The sequence below is a fragment of the Mandrillus leucophaeus genome, unplaced genomic scaffold (genome assembly GCF_000951045.1).
Source record: "Mandrillus leucophaeus isolate KB7577 unplaced genomic scaffold, Mleu.le_1.0 Scaffold272, whole genome shotgun sequence".
NCBI lineage: Eukaryota > Metazoa > Chordata > Mammalia > Primates > Cercopithecidae > Mandrillus > Mandrillus leucophaeus.
The window spans coordinates 442,120-459,661 of NW_012102832.1; the positions used below are offsets into that span (position 1 = coordinate 442,120).

Consider the following 17,542-nt stretch of genomic DNA (forward strand, 5'->3'; position numbering starts at 1 on the left):
TTTTTGAGACATAGTCTCACGGTGTCACCCAGGCTGGAGTGCAGTGCGGTGGTACAATCCCAGCTCACTGCAACCTCCGCCTCCCAGGTTCAAGCGAGTCTTCTGCCTCAGCCTCCTGAATAGCTGGGATTACTGGCATGTGCCACCAAACCCAGCTAATTTTTGTATTTTTGGTAGAGATGGGGTTTCACCATGTTGGCCAGGCTGGTCTCGAACTCCTGACCTCAAGTGATCCGTCCACCTCAGCCTTCCAAAGTGTTGGAATTACAGGCATGAGCCACAGCTCACGGCCAGAATTATTATTCTGTTACTTTGGAGGGCTAAAAGTATAGTGAGCGTGATGTTCATTGCTAATGGTTGAGACCCTTGTAAGTGGCTTTTACCTATTAAAATGTTTTGGAGAGAATGCAGAGGGTTCTCCCATGTTAAGACAGATTGTGCTGAAAACTTTGACATTTCTCTGTCCTGATAACTAGTGGACTGCTTCTTGTCTTTGATAGTGTGGTTGGTATTGGGGGCCAATGAATTGGGAAGATGCAGAGATGAAGCTGAAAGGGAAACCAGATGGTTCTTTCCTGGTACGAGACAGTTCTGATCCTCGTTACATCCTGAGCCTCAGTTTCCGATCGCAGGGTATCACCCACCACACTAGAATGGAGCACTACAGAGGTAAGAGATGCTGATAAGAGAGCCTTCTTCCCCCACTTGCTTTGCTCTGCCCTTGCTGTCTGACTTTTTTGTGGAAGAGATTCATGGGAATGGAACTAGGAATAGGGGAAAAATTATCTTAGACTCAGTTGAATATTGATATGGGCACTTGTTTCAGTCACTAGAAGAAATGGAGGGGGTAGGGAAGGGAGAGTAAGGGTCCCATTTAAAAGTCTTGTCAGCAGCATCTTGTCTCCTAAATAGGAGGGCCTGAACAAAGCTGTTGGAGAGGCTGCCAAGAACTGAGCCAGTAAAACTCTTTAGGTAAAAGGAAAAAAGAACCTAGGACCATTAGGCAAATTCTCACAAGCTTTGTTTGGAATTAAACTTATCATCTAGAGATACTTTGTTAAATCACATATACAAAGAGGAGAATTTAGTGTTGATCCTGTAACTGTTCTGTTCTGAATTTCTTTTTTTTTTTTTTTTTTTTTTTTGAGACGGAGTCTCGCTCTGTCGCCTAGGCTGGAGTGCAGTGGTACAATCTCAGCTCACTGCAACCTCCGCCTCCTGGGTTCAAGTGCTGTCTCTTATACACATCTAGATGTGTATAAGAGACAGGTCTCGCTGTCGCCAGACTGGATGGAGTGCAGTGGCATGATCTCGGCTCACTGCAACCTCCACCTCCCGGGTTCAAGCAATTCTCCTGCCTCAGCCTCCTATGTAGCTGGGATTACAGGCGGCTGCCACTACGCCCAGCTGATTTTTTATATTTTTAATAGAGACTGGGTTTCACCATGTTGGTCAGGCTGGTCTTGAACTCCTGACCTCGTGATTTGCCTGCCTTGGCCTCCCAAAGTGGTGGGATTACAGGAGTGAGCCACCATGCCTGGCCGGGTTCAAGCAATTCTTGTACCTCAACCTCCCAAGTAGCTGGGATTACAGGTGTGCACTACCACGACCAGCTAATTTTTATATTTTTAGTAGAGACAGGATTTCGCCTTGTTGGCCAGGCTGATCTCGACTGCTAGCCTCACGTGATCTGCCTGCCTCGGCTTCCCAGAGTGCTGGGATGACACGTGTGAGCCACTGCACCTGGCCACCAGTTACTTTTTGTTAAAGGGACTTTGCTTCCTTGAATAAGTGGAATTTCTTTTTTTTGAGACGGGGTCTCACCCTGCTGCCCAAGTTGGAAGTTGGAGTGTAGTGGTGAGATCACTCCTTATCGTAGCCTCAACCTCCCAGGTTCAAGTGATCCTCCTGTCTCAACCTTGCTAGTAGGTGGGACTAGATGTATGCATCATCATGCCCAGCTAATTAAAAAATAATATTTTTTTAGTAGAGACATTGTCTCACTGTGTTGCCCAGGCTGGTCTTGAACTCCTGGACTGGAGCAATTCTACTGCCTTGGCCTCCCAAAGAGCTGGGATTATAGACATAAGCCACAGTGCCTGGCCTATAACTGGAATTTTTTTTTTTTTTTTTTTTGAGACAGAGTCTTGCTCTGTCGCCCAGGCTGGGGTGCAGTGGCCGGATCTCAGCTCACTGCAAGCTCCGCCTCCCGGGTTTACGCCATTCTCCTACCTCAGCCTCCCGAGTAGCTGGGACTACAGGCGCCCGCCAACCTGCCCAGCTAGTTTTTTTGCATTTTTTAGTAGAGACGGGGTTTCACTGTGTTAGCCAGGATGGTCTCGATCTCCTGACCTTGTGATCCGCCCGTCTCGGCCTCCCAAAGTGCTGGGATTACAGGCTTGAGCCACCGTGCCCGGCCTGTAACTGGAATTTTTAATGGAAACCTTATGGGCCTTTCAGTTACCAGTTTGCAGTGGAGCATTTGTCTTTGTCTTTTTAAAGTTATACTATAAGAGTAGGTAGAGAGACTCAAATCTGCAGTTCTCTTGACTGATTAGTATCCCTTTTTTGTGTTTTGTTTTGTTTTGTTTTTGTTTTGTTTTTTAAAGAGAGGGTCTGGCTCTGTGCCCAGGCTGGAGTGCAGTGCCACGATCTCGGCTCACTGCAATCTCCACCTCCTGAGTTCAAGCGATTCTCCTGCCTCAGTCTCCTGAGTAGTTGGGATTACAGATGGGTGCCACCATGCCCAACTATTTTTTTTTTTTTCTTTTTTTTGAGGCAGTCTCGCTCTGTCATTGCAACCTTCGCCTCCTGAGTTCAAGCGATTCTCCTGCCTCAGTCTCCTGAGTAGTTGGGATTACAGATGGGTGCCACCATGCCCAACTATTTTTTTTTTTTTCTTTTTTTTGAGGCAGTCTCGCTCTCTTGCCCAGGGGAGTACAGTGGCACAATCTCGGCTCACTGCAACCTCTGCGTCCTGGGTTCAGGCGATTCTCCTGCCTCCGCCTCCTGAGTAGCTCCTGGGCGCATGCCACCACGCCTGGCTAATGGAGTTTCACCATGTTGGTCAGGTTGGCCTCGAACTCCTGACCTCAGGTGATCTGCCCACCTCAGCCTCCCAAAGTGTTGGGATTACTGGCGTGAGCCACCGTGCCTGGCCAGGACAGGGATTTTTCTGTCGTCCAGGTTGGTCTTGAACTCCTGCGCTCAAGCTATCTGCCCACCTCTGCTTCCCAAAGTGCTGAGATTACAGGTATAAGCCACTGCGCCTGGCCCTTTCTTTTTTTTTGGTGGGTGATTCCTTTGGAATCTGGTGCTTCATTTTTTTGAGTTTTTTGTTGTTTTATTTTTTTAAGTCATAGGAGTTCAGATTCCCTTTTCCATTTGGGATTTTAAAGTTTGAGGTGGGATCTTTGTAATATGTTGGCATGGGGTTTTACAGTTAAAGAAGGAAAGACTTAGATTTTTATTTTTTGCACTCAACACACACATGAATGAATGAGACCCACAAAACTGCTGTTCCTGTCTTTCCTCGACTATTCCATATGGTCTCTAAGAAGTATATGCAGTTGACCCTTGAACAACCTGGGTTTGAACTGTGCAGGTCTGTTTATACATGGATTTAAAAAAATAAATACATTGGAAAATATTTAGGAGATTTGTGACAGTTTGTAAAATCTTACAGATAAACTAACCTAGAAATATCAAAAAAGTTAAAAAGGTATGTTATGAATGAATAAAATATATGTGGATACTAGTCTATTTTAACATTTGCTACCATGAAATAAATACAAATCTATTATAAAAAGTTAAAACTTTATCAAAACTTATGCACACAAACCGTACATGGCACCATTCACTGTTGAGAGAAAATGTAAACAAATGTAAAGGTGCAGTATTAAATCATAACTGCATAAAATTAACTGTTACATACTGGATGTACTACTGTAATGTTTCATAGCCAACTCCCTGTTACTACTGTGGTGAGCTCAAGTGTTGCAAGTATCCGCTTAAAATGCTGTGTGACGCTAGTCATCACCACGTGAGCGTTTATCTCTCCAGCTAATTGTGTATCACAGTAAAAATTGATCTCTCATGGTTCTTGTATAGTTTTCATTGTGTTTAGTGCAATACAGTAAACCTTGAATAATACTGTAGGACCCACTAGTGCCACTAGTGTTGCTGGAAGTTCTCCTAAGAAGCAGAGAAAAGTTAGAACATCACAAGAAAAATTGCTCAGTTTGTACATAGTTTGAGGTCTGCAGCTGTGGTGGTTCACCATTTCAAGATAAGTGAATTCAGCATAAGGACTGTTGTAATAAAAGAAAAAAGGCTGGGTGTGGTGGCTCACGCCTGTAATCCTAACACTTTGGGAGGCCAAGGCGGGCGGATCACGTGAGGTCGGGAGATCGAGACCAGCCTAACCAACATGGAGAAACCCCGTCTTTACTAAAAATAGAAAATTAGCCGGATGTGGTGGTGCATGCCTGTAATCCCAGCTACTCAGGAGGCTGAGGCAGGAGAATCGATTGAACCCAGGAGGCAGAGGTTGTGGTGAGCCGAGATTATGCCATTGCACTGCAGCCTGGGCAACAAGAGTGAAACTCCGTCTCAAAAAAAAAAGAAAGAAAAGGAAAAGACATTCGTTCGTGAAGCCACTGTTTCTGCTTTCATTTATTGTGAAATACTTTTTAATCTCATAGTGAAAATGCAGCTTTTATATGGGTGCCAGATTGCTACTATAAGAAATGGATACTTTGGCCGGGTGCAGTGGCTCATGCTTGTAATCCCAGCACTTTGGGAGGCTAAGTCGGGAGGATCATTTGAGGGCAGGAGTTCAAGACCAGCCTGGGCAACATAGTGAGATCTAAAATATTTAAAAATTAGCTGGGCATGGTGATGCCTGTCTGTGGTCCTGGCTACTCATGGGGATGAAGTGAGAGGATTACTTGAGCCTAGGAGGTCAAGGCTGCAGTGAGCCATGATTGCTCCACTGCACTCCAGTCTGGGTGGCAGAGCAAGAGCCTGTCTCAAAAAAGAAAACAGAAAAGCAAAGCATACCTATAGATTAATATGATTTAGGAAAAAGTAAAGTCATTATATGACAACTTAAAGCAAGAGGAAAGTGAAGGAACTAGAGCTGGAGAATTTAATTCCGGCAATGGATGGTTTGATAATTTTAGGACAATTTGACTTGAAAAATGTCAAGATAACAGGAGGCGTAGCTTCTACTGACCAAGAGGCAGCAGACAGGTTCCCAGACACCATGGGGAAAATCACTGAGGAGAAAGGATATCTGCCTGAACAGGTTTTTAATGAAGATGAAAGTGCCCTATTCTGGGGGAAAGAAAATGCCACAAAGGATATTTATTAGTAAGGAAGAGAAGTAAGAACCAGAATTTAAGGCAGGAAAGGGTAGGCTAACTCTCTCGTTTTGTGCAAATGCAATTGGGTTAATAATCAGGACTACCTTTACCTATAAAGCTACAGTCTTTTGGTTGTACAACAAGAAGGCATGCACAATGAGAACCTTTTTTTCTGGATTCGTTTCATCAGTGCTTTGTCTCTGAAGTCAGGAAGTACCTTGCCAGTAAGGGACTGCCTTTAAAGCTCTTTTGATATTGGTCAATGCCCCTGGCCACCCAGCACCCCATGAGTTCAACACTGAAGGTGTCAAAGTGGTCTGCTTGCCCCTAGACACAATGTCTCTAATTCAGCCTCTAGATCAGATGGGTCATAAGGACCTTTCACACTCATTGCACTTGGTACTCTATGCAACGGATTTTAAGTGCTGTGGAAGAAGACACCGATAGAACATCATGAATGTCTGGAAGGATTTCTCCATTGAAGATACCATAGTTGCCCGGGTGGAGTGGCTAACGCCTATAATCCCAGCACTTTGAGAGGCCAAGGTGGGTGGATCACCCGAGGTCAGGAGTGTGAGGCCAGCCTGGCCAATGTGACGAAACCCCGTCTCTACTAAAAATACAAAAATTAGCCAGGCCTGGTGGCGCATGCCTATAATCCCAGCTACTTGGGAGGCTGAGGCAGGAGAATCACTCGAACTTGGGAGGTGGAGGTTACAGTGAGCCAAAATCGCTTCACTGCATTCCAGTCTGGGCGACAGAGTGAGACTCCATCTCAAAAAAAAAGATGCCGTAGTTGTTATAGAAGAAATTGTGGGCCAGGTGCAGTGGCTCATGCCTGTAATCCCAGCACTTTCGGAGGCCGAGGTGGGCAGATCACTTGAACCTGGAAGTTAGAGACCAGCCTGGGCAATGTGGTGAAACCACATTTCCACAAAAGATACAAAAATAAGCTGGGCATGGTCATGCATACCTCTAGTCCCAGGTACTCGGGAGGGTCAAAACTGCAGTGAGCGGGTGATCATGCCACTGCACTCCAGCCTGGGCAACAGAGTGTGAGCCTGTCTCAGAAGAAAAAGTTGTGAAAACCATCAAGCCGAAAACAATAAATTCCTGCTGAAGAAAACTGTGTCCAGAAATTATGTGTGACTTCATAGGATCTGTGACAGAGCCAATCAAGGAAATCATGAAAGAGATATGGCAAAAATAGAAGGTAAGGGGTGAAAGATTTCAAGAGAGGGATTTTAGAGAAATTCAAGAACAGCACATCAGAGGAATTAACTGAAGATGACTTGATAGAGATGAATTCTTCTGAGCCAGTGCCAGATGACGAGGAAGAAGACATAGAAGAAACAGTGCCAGAAAACATTGATGTCAGGCAATCTGGCAGAAGGGTTCAGGTTATTTGAGACTGCTTTTGAGTTATTTTAGACTTGGACCCTTCGATGATATGAGCACTAAAACCAAAGCAAATGGTGGAAGAAGAATTGGTACCATATGGAAACATTTTTAGAGAAATGAAAAACCAAGCCTGAGTGTGGAGGCTTATGCCTGTAATCCCAGCAGTTGGGAGGCCAGGGCAGGAGGATCACTTGAGGCCAGGAGTTCAAGACCAGCCTGGGCTGATAGCTTCAGCTATGCAGGAGGCTAGGCCAGGAGGATCACTTAAACCCAGTAGTTCGAGGATGCAGCGAGCTGTGATCACACCACTGCACTCCAGCCTGGGTGATAGAGTGAGACCCTGTTTCTAAAAAATAGAAAAAGCAAAAAAAGTTAGACAAATTATAACATTTCTGTAAATTTATACTATGTGTGCCTTCCTCTCCTGCCTCCCCTTCCACCTTCTCTACCTCTGCCAACCCTGAGACACACTCCTCTTCCTCTTCCTCCTCAGTCTATTTGGTTTGAAGACAATGAGGATGAAGACCTTTATGATGATCCACTTTATGATCACTTTATGATGATCCACTTCCATTTAATCAGTAGTAAATATATTTTCTTATTTTCTTAATAGTATTCCTTTTTCTAGCTTAATTGTAAGAATACGGTATATAATACATGTCACATACAAAACATATGTTAATCAACTGTTTATATTATTGGTAAGGTTTTCAGTCAACAGTAGGTTGTTAGTAAAGTTTTTGGGGAGTCAAAAGTTATATGTGGATTTTTGATTTTGGTGGGGTTGAGGAGGATGTTGGGCCATTGGGATTGGGTTCATGCCCCCCCGACATTATTCAAGGGTCAGTGTACGTACATAAGTCAGTCAGTCCTCACTTAAAGGTCATTAATAGGTTCTTAGAAACTGACTTTAAGCAAAATGACGCATAACAAAACCAATTTTTTTTTTTTAAAGATGAAGTTTCGCTCTTATTGCCCAGGCTGGAGTGCAATGGTGTAGTCTTGGCTTACTGAAACCTCTGCCTCCTGGGTTCAAACAATTCTCCTGCCTCAGCCTCCCGAGTAGCTGGGATTACAGGCATGCACCACGAAGCTCGGCTAATTTTGTATTTTTAGTAGAAATGGGGTTTCTCCATGTTGGTCAGGCTGAAATAAAGACCAAACTTCTACATAAAGACCAAAACACAGCTGGACACAGTGGCTCACGCCTGTAATCCCAGCACTTTGGGAGGCTGAGGTAGGCGGATCACAAGGTCAAGAGATCAAGACCATTCTGGCTAACATGGTGAAACCCCGTCTCTACTAAAAATACAAAAAATTGGCCAGGCGTGGTGGCGGGCGCCTGTAGTCCCAGCTACTCAGGAGGCTGGGGCAGGAGAATTGGCGTGAACCCGGGAGGGGGAGCTTGCAGTGAGCTGAGATCTCGCCACTGTACTCCAGCCTGGGTGACAGGGCTAGACTCCATCTCAAAAAAAAAAAAAAAGACCAAAACACTTCTAATATTAAACAGTGAAATGTATGTAAACTATACACACATGTAAGAAAGATTAATGAAAACAAATTAGATAATCATTTACCCAAGTATTCCAGCTCAGGATCACAAGTGGCCGGAGCCTATCATGGCAGTTCAGGATGCAAGGCAGAACAACTCTGGACAGGACACCATTCCATCGGGGGGTGTATACCCACACACCCACACTCACTCAGACTGGCACAGCTTAGCATGCCATTTCACCTTACACACACATCTCTGAGATATGGAAGGAAACCAGCATACCCAGAGAAAGCCCATGCAGATGTGCCAACTCCACACAGATAGTGGTCCTGGCCAGAAATCAATTTTTTTTTCCTATCAACATTATAAGGGAACAAGCATGGTGCCTCACACCTGTAATCCCAGCACTTTGGGAGGCCGAGGCAGGTGGATCACTTGAGGTCAGGAGTTCGAGACCAGCCTGACCAATGTGACGAAACCCCGTCTCTACTAAAAATACAAAAATTAGCCAGGCGTGGTGGCAGGTGCCTGTAATCCCAGCTACTCAGGAGTCTGAGGCAGGAGAATCACTTGAACCCAGGAAGTGGAGGTTGCAGTGAGCCAAGATCACTCCAGTGCACTCCAGCCTGGGTGACAGAGCAAGATCCCGTCTAAAAAAAAAAAAAAAGTTATAAGGAAACAACACTGAACAAAATGTTATTCAAAGACCTGCTTATATGTGTACACACACACACAGTCATACACTGTTTAGCAACATTTTGGTCAATGATAGACTACATATATGACGGTGGTTCCATAAGATTATATTACTGTATTTTTACTGTACTTTTTCTATGTTTAAATATGTTTAGATACATATTTAAACATAAATATGTTTAAGTATTCATATACTTACCATTGTGTTAGAGTTGCCTCCAGTATTCAGCACAGTAACATGCTATTCAGGTCTGTAGCCTAGGAGCAGTAGGCTCTACCACATAGCCTAGGTGTGTAGTAGGCTATACCATCTAGGTTTGGATAAGTACACTCTGATGTTTGCCTAATGATGCATTTCTCTGAACATATTCCTCTCATTAAGTAATGCATGACTGTACCTATACTTAATATACATAAGTACATATATATAGAGAGAGGAAGTCTGTGATTTAAAGATTAATGTTCATACTTGATGAAAAATTTCATATCTTCTTTTCTGATTTGAAATTATTAAAGGTTGAGTATCCCTAAACTGAAGTCCAAAATGCTTAAAAATCTGAAACTTTTTGCACACTGACATGATGCTCAAAGGAAATGCTCACTGGAGCACTTTGGATTTCAGAGTTTTGGATTAGGGATGTTCAATGGGTAAGTATAATGCAAATATTCCAAAATCTGAAAAAAATCCAAAATCTGAAACACTTCTGGTCTCAAGCATTTCGGATAAGGAGTACTTAACTTGTATTTACTTAACAAAAACTTTGTAAGATCTAATTTATGTCTTACAAAAGGCAACATCTTTTTACAGTTAACTGTGAGCTAAGCAGGAACAGGTAGCTTCAGAGACTTTTGAGCCAGCTTGCCCCCAAATTGCCCTCCCAAAAGTGAGAATCATTGTTAAAATATTCAAACCAGCCTCTCCTATCTTCTAAAGTAAGTTTTAAAATTTTTACTTCTTAATTTTCCATGGCAGGAACCTTCAGCCTGTGGTGTCATCCTAAGTTTGAGGACCGCTGTCAATCTGTTGTAGAGTTTATTAAGAGAGCCATTATGCACTCCAAGAATGGAAAGTTTCTCTATTTCTTAAGATCCAGGGTTCCAGGTAAGGCTGTATTTCTGTTAATTATTTAACTTAACTTCGGTATGATCCAGTTTAGTGTCAAAAAACACCACCCCCACAAAAGGCCATGGTTAAGCTTCTTTCCCCTGGCTGTTGTAGCCACCACTCCTGGTCCCGTGGTTAATCCCCTGCCTTTGTACGTTAATCTCTCAGCATACTGAGGAAGAATCTTTGCTTCTCTGACCACGTGAATGAGAAAACTGCTTCCACCTCTGATGTCCAGGCATCATGTTAACATTTGACATTTGGAGGTGTCCCTGATCTAGGCATGTCAACATTTATAAGTGAAGGAGAAAGGTGAGAGCTCTCAGGTCCTACCCATAGGAATGGGAAAGGTAAGAGAATGTTTACCAGAAAGGCAGGGCGAGTGTCAGGAGGGCTCAGTCTGGCTAGGCATGGTGGCTCATGCCTGTAATCCCAGCACTTTGAGATGCCAACGTGGGAGGATTGCTTGAGCCCAGGAATTTAGACCCCCATCTCTTTAAAAAATTAGCCAGACATAGTGGTACATGCCTGTAGTTCCAGCTAGTTAGGAGGCTGAGATGGGAGGATCGCTTGAGCCCAGGAGGTCAAGGCTGCACTGAGCCGTGATCGTGCCACTGCACTCTAGTCTGGGTGATAGAACAAAACCCTGTCTCCCCCAAAAAAAGAAAAAACAAGGGCCAAATCCAATTGCACATTGCACTCTGTTAGGAAGTATCTGCTGTGGGTTTGCCCATGTTGTACTAAACTTGCTGCTGAACAGTAAATTCTTTGTTTTGTATCTTGCCGTCCCTACCATTGATGAATACAAGACCTCTCTCCATTTGGGAGCACTGGGCAGTTGCTATTCTTGCTGGTGTGATTGTATAGTCTTCCTGCCCACTAAGTTAGGGAGGTGTCTGTATAGTTTGTGGAGGGCAAGAGGGGATTCTTTGGAGCAATCTGCCTTTATAGTGTTGGTAAGACAAAATGACAAGGACATTAATATGAGGAACTTGTAAGACACAAACAACTTAAGCCAGGCATGGTGGCTCACACTGTAATAATCCCAGTACTTTGGGAGGCTGAGACGGGCAGATTGCTCAAGTCCAGGAGTTCAAGACCAGGCTGGGCAACATGGTGAAACCATATCTCTACAAAATACACAAAAGTTAGCTGGGTGTGATGCCAGGCATCTGTAGTCCCAGCTACTTGGGAGGCTGAGGTGGGAGGATCACTTGAGCCTGGGAGGCAGAGGCTCCAATGAGCCAAGATTAAGCCACTGCACTCCAGCCTGGGTGACACAGTGAGACCCTGTCTCAAAAAGAAAAGGCATGGGGTGGTAGCTCACACCTGTAATCCCAGCACTTTGGGAGGCTGAGGAGGGCAGATCACCTGAGGTCAGGAGTTCGAGACAGCCTGGCCAACATGCTGAAACCCCGTTTCTACTAAAAATACAAAAATTAGCCAGGCGTGGTGGCGGGTGCCTGTAATCCCAGCTACTCGGGAGGCTGAAGAGGGAGAATTGCTTGAACCTGGGAAAGCGGAGGTTGCAGTGAGCTGAGATTGCGCCATTGCACTCCAGTCTGGGTGACAGAGCCCAGACTCTTTCAAAAAAAAAAAAAAACAAAACAAAAAAATAAACAATTTAAAATGAGAACTTCATGCTTTACCATTGAATCAAATTAAGATTCTTAAACAGAATGCCAAGAAATTGGTCTAAACTGTAGGAGCTCAGGGGAGCCTCAGGCAGAAGACTAGGAACAGGATTGAGCCAGGTGACAGGAATGTTTCTTGTAATCTTGGTGATTTAAATCAGGCATGACAGGGTGTGAACTGTATTAATTCTCACTTCATTTAGTTTTGCCTCAGTGCTGTCAACACAGTTGGGTCTTGTGCAGTTGACTTGCTTAAAGGGAAAAGTTAGATTCCTTCCATATAAGAGTTGACTCTGCTTAGCAGTTTTTAAAGTTTTTGGCTTTTTGGGGGGTTTTTATTTAACAAACATTTGTTTTGCAATTTATTATAAAAAATAAGCTACATTTCTGCCTTCAGAGAAGTCATAGTCTCAAAGAGGGGACAGGAAGGAAGACAAAGGTGAGAGCACATGTTCAAGTCAGTATAAAGCATGTGGCGGTGACCAGCAAGATTAGGGTAGTCAGCTCTGCCTGTGGGCAAGTCTGGAAAATCTCAGAGAGTATTCTGGACTCTGGAGCATCACTCTACTGGTAGAACATTGAGAAACTTCGTGGAATATTGGACTCCTCAGATACAGCTTATTTCATTCTACAAATGTACCCTGTCTGCAGATATTTTAACCAAGATTCTTAGCATTGTATTAGGGGCTAGAGTGTATAGTGTTTGCCACTGTTAATATTGAGTGTCTGTTAGATGCCAGGTACTGGCCAGGTTCTTTATTTAAAGATATTGACATTTTTACAACAACCTCAAAGTTAGGTAATACAGATCAATCTATAAAAATAATATGGCCTGGCGCGGTGGCTTACGCCTGTAATCCCAGCACTTTGGGAGTCCGAGGTGGGTGGATCACCTCAGGTCAGGAGTTCGAGACCAGCCTGACCCACATGGTGAAACCTTGCCTCTACTAAAAATACAAAATTTGCCGGGCGTGGTGGCATACGCCTGTAATCCTAGCTACTGCAGCGGCTGAGGCAGGAGAATCGCTTAAAACCCAGGAGGCTGAGGTTGCAGTGAGCTGAGATTGTGCTACTACACTCTAGCCTGGGCCCCCAAGCAAGACTCTGTCTCAAAAATAATAATAATAATAATAATAATAATAATGTGTCCAACATGGTGAAACCTCACCTCTACTAAAAATACAAAAATTAGCCAGGCGTAATGGCGGGTGCCTGTAGTCCCAGCTACTTAGCAGGCTGAAGCAGGAGAATCACTTGAACCTAGGAGGTGGAGGTTGCAGTGAGCCATGATTGTGCCATTGCATTTCAGCCTGGGCAACAGAGGGAGACTCTGTCTCCAAAAAAATAAAATAAAATAAATTTAAAAATAAAATAATACATAAGACTTCATTTTGCCAGTGAGGAAACTGAGGCTGAGGCTCAAAAGTTAGATTATGTACTCTAAAGTTAACTCAATTGATCAGTGCTGAAGCCAGAATTCAAACCTGGGCCCGACTACAAATCCTTGGCTTTATTTCCCACCAGTCTGTTATTGGAAGAGGTAGTAGTAATCAGATTGAAAGTTTGCTGGCATTTATGGAAACTACCTGAAGAAGGTAGAACCATGTTTATTGGGGGCAGGAGGGTGCAAATGCTCCAGTTAAAGATCTGTATAGACTTAAAATTGTAATCAAGTTGAGAGGGCAAAGCAGAGTTGTTGCCTCTCAACCCTAAGTGACCTCACTTTGAAGGATAGGGCCAAAGAAGACAAAGCCTTTACCACTGTTTGCTGCCCTCTTTTGCTTATCATAAAGGGGAAGGCATTATATAAGCTTGACTTTATTATAGGAGAGGATTGGGGTGAGGAAGGAGGTAGGTATTAGCATTTAGGTTGAGCTCTGTTAGTCTGCGTCAAGGATTTTAACTTGATCGATTCAGAAAGGATCCTGTGTGTTCAAACTTTGGAATGATGAAAACTGAACACCTACAAGGAGCCAGGTGTTATTCCATTTAACCAAGTGTTATCCTTTGAGGGGATAGTACAGTCTCCTTTTTTTTTTTTTCTTTTTGGAAAAGCAAAAGAAACTGAGGTCCAGTGAGTTGCAGAGCTAGGATTCGATCTCAGTTTTTCTGGCTCAGTTCCCAGAGCTGGATGCAGTAGGAAGGTGTTGAGACTGGTGTCAGGCTGGGCATGGTGCCTCATGCCTGTAATCCCAGCACTTTGGGAGGCCAAGGTGGGCAGATCGCCTGAGCTCAGGAGTTCAAGACCACCCTGGGCAATGTGGTGAAATCCCATCTCTACTAAAATACAAAAAATTAGCTGGGCATGGTGGCACACACCTGTAGTCCTAGCTACTTGGGAGGCTGAGACATGAGAATTGCTTGAGCCCCGGAATTGGAGGTTGCAGTGAGCCAAGATCATGCCACTGTACTCCAGCTTGGGCTATGGAGTGAGACTCCATTTCAAAAAAAAAAAAAAGACTGGTGTCAAAGGGATACCAGGGATCACAGGCGTTGCAAAGCTAGGACTAATGGGAAGGTTCTGAGTGGTGACAAATAAGGAACAGAGATAAATTAAGTAGAATAGAATAAATTGAATAATTAGCATTTGGGGGAGGAACCCTTGGTAAAATAATGGTGCCTGAGTTTGGTTTGACCTTATCCTTTCTCATTGTTTTTTTTTTTTTTTAAATGTAAATATATATATAATTTTTTTAAAATTTGAAGTTTGGGGTTATTGTAATACTGCATCCTGGTCCCAGCAGATCTGAGGTCACTGATTACATCTCAGTCTGGCCTCATCCATTTCACAATTATAAACTAAACCCCTGCTGGGCGCAGTGGCTCACACCTGTAGTCCCAGCACTTTGGGAGGCCGAGGTGGCTGGATCACGAGGTCAGGAGTTTGAGACCAGCCTGGCCAATATGGTGAAACCCCGTGTCTACTAAAAATACAAAAGTTAGCTGGGCGTGGTGGCAGGCGCCTGTAATCCCAGCTACTCAGGAGGCTAAGGCCAGGAGAATTGCTTGAACCTGGGAGGTGGAGGTTGCAGTGAGCCAAGTCACGCCGCTGCACTCCAGAGACTATCTCAAAACAAAAACAAAAACAAAAAAAACTAAACCCCTAACACCAGACAGCAGTGAGAGTGTGACTGATTTCACACAAAACCTCTGATCCTATTAGAGCCAGGCTAAAAGCAAACATACCCTTTTTAATTGAGAGAATCTTCATCTGTAAAGTTCATGAACAAAAAATATCTTTAAAAAATCATACTTTGATCAGACTTGGTGGCTCACATCTGTAATCCCAGCACTTGTGGGAGGCAGAGGTAGAAGGATTGTTTGAGCCCAGGAGTTCTAGACTAGCCTGGATAATAAAGAGAGACCTCATCTCTACAAAAACAAAACAAAACAAAAACACCTAGCCACACGTGGTGGTATGCGCCTTTGGTCCCAGCTGCTTGGGAGGCTGAGGTGGGAGGATCTTTTAGGCCTGGTAGGTCAAGGCTGCAGTGAGCTGTGATTGCGCCACGGCACTCCAGCATAAGTGACAGAGTGAGACCCTATCTTAAACAAAAACAAAAACAAAAACAAAAATACGCTTTGAGTTGGACAGATCTTTTTTGTTTGTTTTGAGATGGAGTCTCCCCCAGTCACCCAGGCTGGAGTGTAGTGGCATGATCTCGGCTCACTGCAACCTCCTCCACCTCCCAAGTTCAAACGTTTCTCCTTCCTCAGCCTCCCGTACTCGGATGGTATAGGCATCTGCCACCATGCCCAGCTAATTTTTGTATTTTTAGTAGAGACGGGGTTTCACCATGTTGGCCAGGCTGATCTTGAACTCTTGACCTCATGGTCCGCCTGCCTTGGTCTCCCAAAGTGCTGGGATTACAGGTGTGAGCCACCACACCCGGCCGAATTGGACAGCTTTTTAAGGAAATTGTTTACTTCCTCTTTTGTAACGCTTGTTAAGTTTATAATTACTTGTTCAGTGACATGTCTTCCCTGTTTATCAGAGTTTCTCAGCTCAGCATTATTGACATTTTAGGCTGGACAGTTTTTTGTTGTGGGGTCTGTCCTGTGTATTGGAGGAAGCCCTAACTTTTGCCCACTAAATACCAGGAGCACTCACCCGCCCCCCCAAAGCTGTGACAATCACATTATGTCTCCATATGTCCCTGGGGGCCAAAATCATACCCAGTTGGGAACCATTGCTATATACCATAGTGGTTAAAAAGTACAGGTTCTGGATCCAGAGCACCGAGTGCTACCCCAGGTCCTGCCAGTTATTACCTCTGTGATCTTAGGCATGAACTGAACCTCTCTTGCCTCAGTTTCCTCAACAGTAAAATGGGGATGATTACAGTACATAACTTATAGGGTTGTTTAGAGGAATGCAAGAATTAACTCATGTAAAATATTTAAGACAATGCCTGACACAGAGTAAGCACTCAACAGATGTTACTTTTCTCAGTGGTCTCTAAGATGTAGGTGCATAGGAAGTGTTTAAGGTGGTATCTCTGGTGTTCTCCTGGCCCTATAAAGGTGGTACTCAAGATATATGTGTTGAATGATACTCTGGGTGGCCCCTCAGATATCCTTGTGATATCCTTTGAGATGCCCTTTGTCGTTATTTTATCTTACCTATCTGATTGCCAGGTCATCCAGAGCAAGAACTGTCTTTCCTTTGCTCTATATTATTTTGAGACGGAGTCTTGCTTTGTAGTGCCCAGGCTGGAGTGCAGTGGCACAATCTCGGCTCACCACAAACTCTGCCTCCTGGGTTCAAGCAATTCTCCTGAGTAGCTGGAATTACAGGCGCCCACCATCAAGCCCGGCTAATTTTTTGTATTTTTTAGAGACGGGGTTTCACCGTGTTGGTCAGGCTGGTCTCGAACTCCTGACCTTAGGTGATCCACCCGCCTCGGCCTCCCAAAGTGCTGGGATTACAGGGGTGAGCCACCGCGCCCAGCCTGCTCTATATTATTTTGTATATTAGAACACTCAAACATTTGCTGATGAGGTATTAGGCATACTAAGAAGAGATTATTACACTTATGCTTGTGAAAGAAGGAAGCCAGGAGTCCTTTCCTGGGGATTTGTGACCAGTGTCTCTGGGCATCTCCCCAGTAAGTGGTTTGTCCTTATTTTATAGGTACAGGGTCATGCCCCTGATTGGGCTCCCCTCCTTGCTTTGGCTGCATGACCCCCTCCAGCAACACTGTAAGACTCCCTTGAGTGTATTTGCAAACTAGACTTATTCCTGGATTATTACCTTCTTTATGTTTATTTGTTTGGTATGCAGAATGATGTAATAAACCCTATGTATCCATCACCCAGCCCCAGCAACCATCAGCCCATGGCCACTCCTGCCCTGTTTGTATACCTGTCCACTTCTTCATTGCATACTAGTATTTTGTTTTTAAATATACTTTTGTTTTGTTTTGAGACAGGGTCTCTGTCACTCAGGCTGGAGTATAGTAGTGAAGTCATGCCTTGGCCTCCCAGGCTCAAGTGATCCTTCCACCTCAGCCTCCCGAGTAGCTAGGACTACAGTCATGGGCCACCATGGTTGGCTAATTTTTCAATTTTTTTGTTGAGACAAGGTGTTTCTATGTTGCGCAGGCTGGTCATCAACTCCTGGGCTCAAGTGATTTTCCCTCCTCAGCCTTCCAAAGTGTTGAGATTACAGGCATGAACCACCATGCCCAGGTTCTTTTTTTTTTTCTTTGAGATGGAGTCTCCCTCTGTCACCCTGGCTGGAGTGCAGTGGTGCGATCTCGGCTCACTGCAACCAGCCACCTCCTGGGTTCAAGCGATTCTCCTGCCTCAGCCTCCTGAGTAGCTGGGATTACAGGCACGCACC

At 44.3% G+C, this 17,542-nt stretch overlaps 1 protein-coding gene across 1 annotated transcript in view; it reads left to right on the top strand.

Annotated features, from left to right (window-relative positions):
- Positions 1 to 17,542, top strand: part of SOCS7 (suppressor of cytokine signaling 7) — a 63,158-nt gene that overhangs the window by 25,578 nt on the left and 20,038 nt on the right. The window contains 2 exon segments of the mRNA XM_011984733.1: positions 501 to 669; positions 9,932 to 10,060. Of these exon segments, the coding sequence (XP_011840123.1) occupies positions 501 to 669; positions 9,932 to 10,060 (298 nt within the window).